This window comes from Salmo salar, chromosome 07, assembly GCF_965601325.2.
Source record: "Salmo salar chromosome 07, fSalSal1, whole genome shotgun sequence".
Classification (NCBI taxonomy): domain Eukaryota; kingdom Metazoa; phylum Chordata; class Actinopteri; order Salmoniformes; family Salmonidae; genus Salmo; species Salmo salar.
The window spans coordinates 30,550,113-30,558,754 of record NC_138297.1 but is presented as its reverse complement, the minus strand read 5'-3'; the positions used below and the strand labels follow the sequence as shown (position 1 = coordinate 30,558,754).

The window sequence follows — 8,642 nt, the reverse complement described above, 5'->3', positions numbered from 1 at the left end:
GGGCACAGAAGCCATTATAGTAATGAATGTGGCCTCTAACTATACGGGTTATTCTTTAACAACCATTATCAATTCTAAACTTCAGTCTGAGTAGCACGATTGCCCCAATCATGTCAGGGAGTTGAGCTAAAAAAAACACATCAAAACATATTTTTGACTTTGGAAAGACAATGGGAGGGGTTAGGTAGGACTCAAATTAGCTTAACTGCAGACTAAAGGAATGGGCCATAAAGACCCCCCCCCCTCCCACAGTTCAGAGAAAATTGAGTTGGGTTAGAATACTACTAGGTCAAGGATCAGAATCATGGTGAAACAGGATCAGATTGCAGGGGAGGGATCTAGACGGATCCCAGGTAAAGGTGGTGGGACCAAGGATCCTCATTTGAAGGGGCAGGGGGACGTTTTTGTTCAGTATTTGATGAAGTGGGAGGTTGGGACGGAGATGGAGGGGGGACCTGGGGCCGAACTAAATCCTCTAGAATGTAGAAACTAGATGAGGTCAGCCACGTTCATTGGCATCTCCTCAACGGTGGTGTTGTAGAACGTCTCAATGTCCCGCAGCGTACGCTTGTCCTCCTCAGTCACCATGTTGATGGCAACGCCCTTACGACCGAAACGACCACCTCGACCAATCCTGACAGAGGAAGCAGAGGTTAGGTTGGACATTAGGTTCCATCTAAGCTGACATGTAGTTGAAATGCGACTGTGGCAGGTAGATATGACCCTTCATTACATGTTAAATGCTTTGAGCCACTGGAAAAGCGCTATACATTAATGCTATTACATAACGATTGACCATTTAAACCCCCCCCCCAATTCGTTACTTAAATCTTATCTATTGAATGAAATGCGACTGAACACCGAAAGGAGTCACAATTTCAACCAAATAGTATCAAACTACATAACTCTGTATTCAGCCAGTGTGGAATCTGATCATGAGTTCCAGAGCCCTGAGGTTCAGAACACGCCAGCCAACAGAACGCTGACAGGCGGAACTAGAACACTCAGGGGGTTCCAGAGTCAGTTGACACGCATGGATTTCATCATTATACAGCTATAGTTTAGCATGTCAAACACATCGGTGACCTGGTATCAATGTCATTTGCTTTTATGTCAACCACGTGTGAAGTCAGACATATTTCCACAAAGGACAATAAAGTGTAATAAACTAATGCTGCGAGCCGTAGTATTAGTCTCACCTGTGGATGTAGTTCTCCCTGTTGGTGGGCAGGTCATAGTTGATGACCAGTGACACCTGCTGGACATCAATACCTCTGGCCTGGGGGACAAGGAGAGAGACAGGGACAGTCAGTCTCAGGTTAAAAGGTGACCAGAGAAGACAGGCCGATGGCATTTGGGACACAGGTCACTGTACAAATAGGCACAGGTGGCCAATGACAGAACAGTCAGTCATACTGTACTGATGTATAATGGTTGAAAGTCAAGCGCTGTAAAAGAGGATTGTACTTTAAACATTGGAGGAAGCCAAACTGTTCTATAGAAATTGAGGATCATGCCAACTAATTCAACCCTTGAGCAATACCATGATACCATCTAGACTAGAGGGAGAAGTAGCAGCGGAAACATTTATTGTGCAATACTTATTTTGAATCAGCCAACAGCAAGGGGAAAAAAAAAGAAGTTATTTTAGCAAAAGGTTGTAAACTGCTAATAAGTCGTGAGGAGGGACTGTGAGCCCAGTCACTGTGGAGAGCAGATTCTAGATTCTCTACCAGAGACCTTCATTCCAGACACAGCACACAAGCTGGGAGGAGAGTTATCTCTGGACTTAAATTAACAGGAAGTGGGTGGGGAACCATTACAGCGAGACACCATTGCATGGAACAGGGAAACTACTTGAGCTCGACGTCATTGCAGAAGTGACCTACCAGCAGGTCAGTGGTGATAAGAACTCTACTGGAGCCTGAGCGGAACTCCCTCATGATCAGGTCTCTCTCCTTCTGGTCCATGTCTCCATGCTGGAAGAGGACATAACATATACATCTTATTAGCTGCATATACATACTAGGCAGAGGTTATGTGGGTGTAGCTAAATGCTTGGGTTCCTAGCTCCTACAGCCTTAGTTATAGCTAACAAATATAAAAGTAAAATGTAGTTCAGGGTGAATGGTAAGCCATTACCACGTTTTGCTGAGGGGTAGATACAGGTCATACGAATCCACAAACTATGCCAATGATCGCCATGTGAGATTTTACACTTGGACATTGTAGAAAACCTTACTGCATGGTAACTACAGGAGTTGGACTTCAGGTAACATCTAAATACTGTGCCCATAGCATGAACCAGCCTATTCCTCACTGAACAGAGTTGACTGGGATGAATATGGAGTCATTCTCTCTTCCCCTGGCAGATATAAGACTCAGTGCCATTAGAGGACACCGCCTTGCCCAGTTGACAGGGGAGATGAGGGCAGAGCATAGATAAAAAGAGCTATGCTACTTCTATGGGACAGCCTCACATAGCGGTGTTAATTAAAATCAGAGCAGAGTTAAGGACAATATTCTTAGAATTGTGACACTGAACAAGTCACTAAGCCCTAGGGAGTCTAAAATGACTCATGACAGCAACTCAGTCAACTTGATCCCAATTATTTATTTTAACTTGCCCTTTATTTCACTAGGCAAGTCAGTAAACATCTTAATTGTATTATTTTACAATGACCTACCAAAAGCCCTAGTTCAGTGACGGGGATTAAAAATTAAATAGCACAAAATACCACCAAGTCTAGTAAGAACATAGAGACAGACAAGATAAATTCACAAACCAAGGCTGTAGCCCAAGTTAACTTCAAGAGAAGTGTTTATACATGCAACGATTCCCAACTTTTTTAAAGCCTCGTTAGCCTCTTACCTAGAGCAGTTTAAGGCCACAGATATTCAGGTTCATCGTCTCTTACCAGAGCAGAGACGGTGAAATCCCTGGCGTGCATCTTCTCAGTGAGCCAGTCCACCTTCCTCCTGGTGTTTATGAAGATCACAGCCTGGGTAATGGTCAGGGTCTCATAAAGGTCACACAGGGTGTCCAGCTTCCACTCCTAACAGGTGAGACAAAGGAACAGATCAGGGGGATGACAAAGCAACGGAATATAGCGTTGATACACCAGTTAGGCAAACCCGTATTCATGCACAATATGGAGTTAGGTAGATTTGTGCTGGGTCATTATGAGTGAACCCTCCATCTAAAGTTCTCACTTTCAATTTACACTTCTCAGCTTTCTTTAACCTTAGTCTGGAAAGCCAACGCAACTTAGCCTTTAATTACTACAAGTCTCATGAGAAGTTATAGTCAAAACTAATGCCCAAGACCCAATGTAGGGCATTTGTCCAATAGAGGGGTGTGTTTTCAGGGTGACTGTCAGATCATACCCCCAGAGCCCCAGTAACAACCAGCTGACAGAAGGCCAACCCAGGCCCAGGGGATTCTGGGATCAGTTGACACACATTTCATAAAACAGTCATTACCTTAATGGCAAGATATGGCTAAATGTATACAGTGGGGGTTTACACCATGCCTATGGTTCTGTGATGAGCTAAGGTGACATGTTGCTACTCAGTGGGGCTTTTGTACCCTTGGTTCAGTAAAGTAACCAAAAGGTTGCAAGACCAAATCCCCGAGCTGACAAGGGAAAAAAATCTTGTTCTACTCCTGAACAGTTAACCTTCTGTTACTAGGCCATTATTGAAAATAAGAATGTTCTTAACTGACTTGCATAGTTAAATAAAAGGTTTTTAAAAAGTTAATCAATTAAGTTTAACCAAATGTTCACATACCGGCTGTCAGAGGCGTTTACCATGTAAACAATCTTTAAAATGAGAACAAAATGACTGTAGGTACAATCAAAGCAAGCCTTATTCTAAACTCTAAGGGCTAAGTCCACATAAAACTCCCCCAATCCCATCTTTAACTGAACCTAGATCTGTGCCTAAGGGCAACCCTCACCTCTTTCTCAACATTGATGTAGAACTGGCGGATACCCTCCAGGGTAAGCTCCTCCTTCTTGACCAGGATGCGGATGGGCTCACGCATGAACTTCTTGGTGACCTCCAGCACATCCTGGGGCATGGTGGCAGACAGCAGCACCACCTGGAGGGGTTTAGAGGTTAAAGGCAATTAGTTAGAATTAATGACAGATGCTATGCCCACACTAGCTACTACCTGGCAGCACCCAACTCCCCAAATAGAGCACTCACTTTAGTCACTAGAGAGAATAGGGTGCCGTTTTAGACAGCCATGGTCAACTACATGGAGGTTGTTAGGCATGTTGAAGTCAATGCCAACCTCAATCACATGAGGGACAGGTGTGGGTGACTTGTTGTAAACTGACAGGTGAGTAAGTTGTAAACTGCCATTAAGTCGTGAGGAGGGACTGAGAGCCCAGTCACTGTGGAGAGCAGATTCTAGATTCTCTACCAAAGACCTTCATTCCAGACACAGCACACAAGCTGGGAGGAGTTATCTCTGGCCCCCATACTATAGGGAGAGGGACAGTTTCAGTGTAACGCCACTGCATCAAGTTAACACTTCCCGTAAGCAATGACAGATGTTTCTAGTAATGTCAACTACAGACACATGTGGCAAATGTCTCTAGCCAAAGTTGGTACTACACAAATTGACATACCTGTGTGCTGGTGGGGAGCTTCTGGAAGATCTCGTAGATCTGGTCCTTGAAACCTCGACTCAACATCTCATCTGCCTCGTCGAGCACAAACATCTTGATGTTCTTGGAGGCTGGATGGAGGGAAGGTGTAGTGATGCCATAAGAACCAATTAAAACACGCATATACAAATATTAAATCCATCATTACTGGTAATATCACCACTAGCAATGTTAGAGGGATGAAATGCCAAATTAAACTTTTCCTACTACTTCACAACTAAAAGTGCCGAGTCATTGAACGCTGTATTCAGCCAGTGTGGAATCTGATCATGAGTTCCAGAGCCCTGAGGTTTAGAACACGCCAGCCAACAGAACGCTGACAGGCGGAACTAGAACACTCAGGGGGTTCCAGAGTCAGTTGACACGCATGGATTTCATCATTATACAGCTCTATAAACGTAGCTGGTCACTGAAACGTATAAACACCAATTCAAACTGTACAAGCTACATCTGATAGTTGAGCACATGCAAAATAAAATATTCTAAAGCCTCACTCCAAGACCAACTTCAACCGTTGATTGTCAATTAACCATTTGGGCAGACACTAGACCAGCACTTACCCAGGTATTTGCGGTTCAACATATCGAACACGCGGCCAGGGGTCCCCACCACTATGTGAGGGGCCTCAGCCTGGAGCTTGGTAACCTCGTTACGGACATTGGTCCCTCCTATACAGGCATGGCAGGAGGCGCCCATGTAGTCACCCAGGGCCAGGATCACCTTCTGGATCTATTGAGTAAGGAAAGAAATGTATTAGATAAAGGGGTATTGTTTTGAGTTCTGATAGGTGAGGTTTGTGTCAGAGGTGCGACAAGAATGAATGTCAGTTTTAGTGACAAGGTTATTTTATTCCCAATTCATTTGGCATTGGAGTATTGTGAAGCATGTGTAGCCCATTACAGGAAAAATCTATGGCCTGGTTGACTTGTACATTTCAGGTTTGGCCAGTACATTTCCTGTTATATGCTATACAAACTGTTATAATGTACAGGTTTTATAGATCTGTGCCCATAGCATGAACCAGCCTATTCCTCACTGAACAGAGTTGACTGGGATGAATATGGAGTCATTCTCTCTTCCCCTGGCAGATATAAGACTCAGTGCCATTAGAGGACACCGCCTTGCCCAGTTGACAGGGACATTAGGTTACCACACACAGGAGGCTACAAGTTTAGAATAGTGTGACATTTTTGGTGTATTATAGTTACATTTCTGTTAATTAACTGAAGTAATGTGCCCATTCCCCCAGGGACATACCTGCTGAGCCAGCTCTCTGGTGGGGGCCAGGACCAGGGCTTGGGTGCCCTTCAGCTCCATGTCGATCTGCTGCAGAATGGAAATGGCGAAGGTGGCAGTCTTCCCAGTACCAGACTGAGCCTGTGCAATCACATCATAACCTGGAGCAGGCAGGATGGGAGATTGTCATGATTTTTATATAAAGAGCTGACATTGACATACCATACACCTCCCCACTGATTACATTTACTATACCGTTAACGCCACATTTGACTGGTCTTTTCATCTGTGCCCATAGCATGAACCAGCCTATTCCTCACTGAACAGAGTTGACTGGGATGAATATGGACTCATTCTCTCTTCCCCTGGCAGATATAAGACTCAGTGCCATTAGAGGACACCGCCTTGCCCAGTTGACAGGGGGCTTTAAGTCAAGCAGAAGTCGTGACTTGAGCAGTTTTAGTTCCCTTTGCTTAAGTGAATGTTAGAGGTCTTTAAGGTGACTAGCTCATGCTTTCTTAAGAGTTAAACTCCCTCATAAGGTTTATAACATTTTAAAAAGTGTACACCCAACCACCTGAAGTGTGAGTGGTTGAATACTCACCCTTGATACAAGGGAGGATAGCCCTCTGCTGGATAGCGGAGGGTTTTTCAAAACCATAGGCATAGATTCCCCTGAGCAGCTTCTCGCCCAAGTTCATCTCATCAAAACTGTCCACGATCTCATTCCAGTTGCTCTGTAGAAAGTAGAATACACATTTATCATACACTTATGCAAGTGACTTGACTACCTAATGTTTAGCATCAAATTAAACTGATAACACGTATCAAGTTGTAACTGGCGCACTTGAATCTCTTTTGCATTCAATTTAGCAGCTGTAACAATGAAGCATATTACTCACCTCAATGATCCCATCTGGCTCCATGCCCTCTGGGCCATTATCTCTGGGAGGTCTGAAAAAGATCAAACATGGCAGAAGTCATTAGCAAATTCCCTGAGGGATAACAGTAAACTATCCTACACATTTTACAATGTAAAGCTGACTTTCTTAAGCTTGAAGACAAATATTGTCACTTATAGGCTACACTGGGCAGGCGATACTGTTCACGTGATAAATTGTTTCTGGTGGAGACGTAATTTCTACTAGAAGATCATTCAAATTAAGTCAGTTAACAGTTTCGTAACCGTTTTGTAAGTATTGCTAAACAGCCGAGTTGCACAATGGAGATTGTGTAGCGTAAAACACGTAGAGAGTGGGCGGGTGGCAATTCCCGGAAAAACGCCCATGGTCGAAAGGCGGCCATTTCTTTCTCAGACATTTCAAGATGGTCGTTTACCAAGGCCCGAATACCAATGACTGCTAGCAGCATGCGTAAGCGACGATTGAACGTGTAAAATACTTGTTTAAAAACAAATTAATTACATGTTCAAAAACGGATTTAACATAATATTCCAATTGATAGTAATCTGAAAATAATTCTGGTTTACAAGGGCTGGCAATCTACGTGTTAAGCATTAGCATGCTAGATAGCCAACTAGGCCCAATGTCGATCACTCCCGAGTGAATTGGCAACTAGATCAATATTAAAGTCAACAAATCGCGATTTTTTTTTTGAATACAATACCTATGCACTTGGGATGTGATAAATATGCCAGACAAAACGGACAATAGTAAGACAATAAGGCCTGCCATTGTCACGCCGGTAACTACGACCATGTGCGTGACATTTTCACCCCCCGCCCTTTGCTCGAGCCATCCAGCTGGACCTGGCTGACTAACCACACCATGTTGACCTTTGCCCACGATCTTTCGATTAATATATCGACGTATTTTCAAAAGTGCGGCTTATTAAAACCAGATTACAACACAGAAAAGCCACATCAAGTACGCGTATTCCGTAAAGGCCTAGGCTAAACCAGGCTCAAATCAAGTTCGTCACTCACGTGCTTGCCGAGAAGCCGGCACCGCAGCATCTCGTACTGCAAATTAGGCTAACGTTCTGGCAGCGGTTTTCCAAACATTAAAACAACCTTAATTCGTACGATTTCACAACAAAAAAGTAAAATGCTGTCGATCGATGTTGGTTATATATTACGAGTAACTCGCTAAATAAAAAAAGGCCGAATTGAGGGACCTTTACACATATGTAGTTAGCTAACGTTAGCATACGGGCTAGCCAGATATCGAACAAGTCAAATACGCTCAACATTAACGCTTTAAACGTCGCATACATTTTCAAATAGTATGCGTTACGATAATACATATTTTTTTCTAGTTGATATTACAAAATGATCAATATTACGCAATACAGTTCCAAAAATGTGCGTTCCTTACTGTACCTGTCTTCATATTCAGCCGACATTATCACAAAGGAAGAGAATGTGGCAGAAACCTTATATATACGTCTACGGTTGAGCAAACTAGCGATTTCATTGCAACAGTGCCCTATCAATCAATTCTGACTCCACCCATTATGATATATCATTGGCTAACTCATACGTCTTTAAGAAAGTGATTGACAGCTTAATCGCGTTTATTTACACTCAAGTAGGCGGGATATAATATATAACCCTCCCATCGCATGTAACTATTGGGCAAAAGCATGCTTGAAGTCAGTTTTCATTGGGCATTTCCTTTGCAACGTTGAAAGCGCTCGAACACTGATCTTAGATCAGCGTTTCCGATCATGTTAAAAACGTCAACTTTCTAGAATGAGAATTCTGAA

At 43.4% G+C, this 8,642-nt stretch overlaps 1 protein-coding gene and 3 non-coding genes across 4 annotated transcripts; all 4 read right to left on the bottom strand.

Moving 5' to 3' along the window:
• Positions 1 to 207: 207 nt before the first annotated feature.
• LOC106608954 (eukaryotic initiation factor 4A-I) lies at positions 208 to 8,391 on the bottom strand. Its single transcript, XM_014207207.3, has 11 exons — positions 8,257 to 8,391; positions 6,818 to 6,869; positions 6,520 to 6,652; positions 5,937 to 6,076; positions 5,240 to 5,408; positions 4,641 to 4,750; positions 3,962 to 4,105; positions 2,919 to 3,056; positions 1,890 to 1,979; positions 1,200 to 1,279; positions 208 to 634 (listed from the first exon to the last, which is right to left on the bottom strand). Exons 1-11 carry the CDS (start codon positions 8,277 to 8,279, stop codon positions 490 to 492), a joined length of 1,224 nt encoding a protein of 407 aa, XP_014062682.1. The 5' UTR covers positions 8,280 to 8,391; the 3' UTR covers positions 208 to 489.
• LOC123743896 (small nucleolar RNA SNORD10) lies at positions 910 to 1,052 on the bottom strand. Its single transcript, XR_006770747.1, has one exon. It is a non-coding gene; the product is annotated as a small nucleolar RNA SNORD10 (small nucleolar RNA).
• Positions 3,361 to 3,474, bottom strand: LOC123743897 (small nucleolar RNA SNORD10). The gene has a single exon (XR_006770748.1). It is a non-coding gene; the product is annotated as a small nucleolar RNA SNORD10 (small nucleolar RNA).
• LOC123743895 (small nucleolar RNA SNORD10) lies at positions 4,923 to 5,065 on the bottom strand. Its single transcript, XR_006770746.1, has one exon. It is a non-coding gene; the product is annotated as a small nucleolar RNA SNORD10 (small nucleolar RNA).
• Positions 8,392 to 8,642: the final 251 nt, after the last annotated feature.

Excerpts from the sequence above, each read along its gene's own strand:
- LOC106608954 (XM_014207207.3), bottom strand. The coding sequence starts at position 8,279 with ATGTCGGCTGAATATGAAGACAG. Across the intron at positions 6,077-6,519 it reads TATCCTCCCTTGTATCAAGG|GTTATGATGTGATTGCACAG; the intron begins GTGAGTATTCAA and ends TGCCTGCTCCAG. Across the intron at positions 1,980-2,918 it reads ATTTCACCGTCTCTGCTCTG|CATGGAGACATGGACCAGAA; the intron begins GTAAGAGACGAT and ends GTCCTCTTCCAG.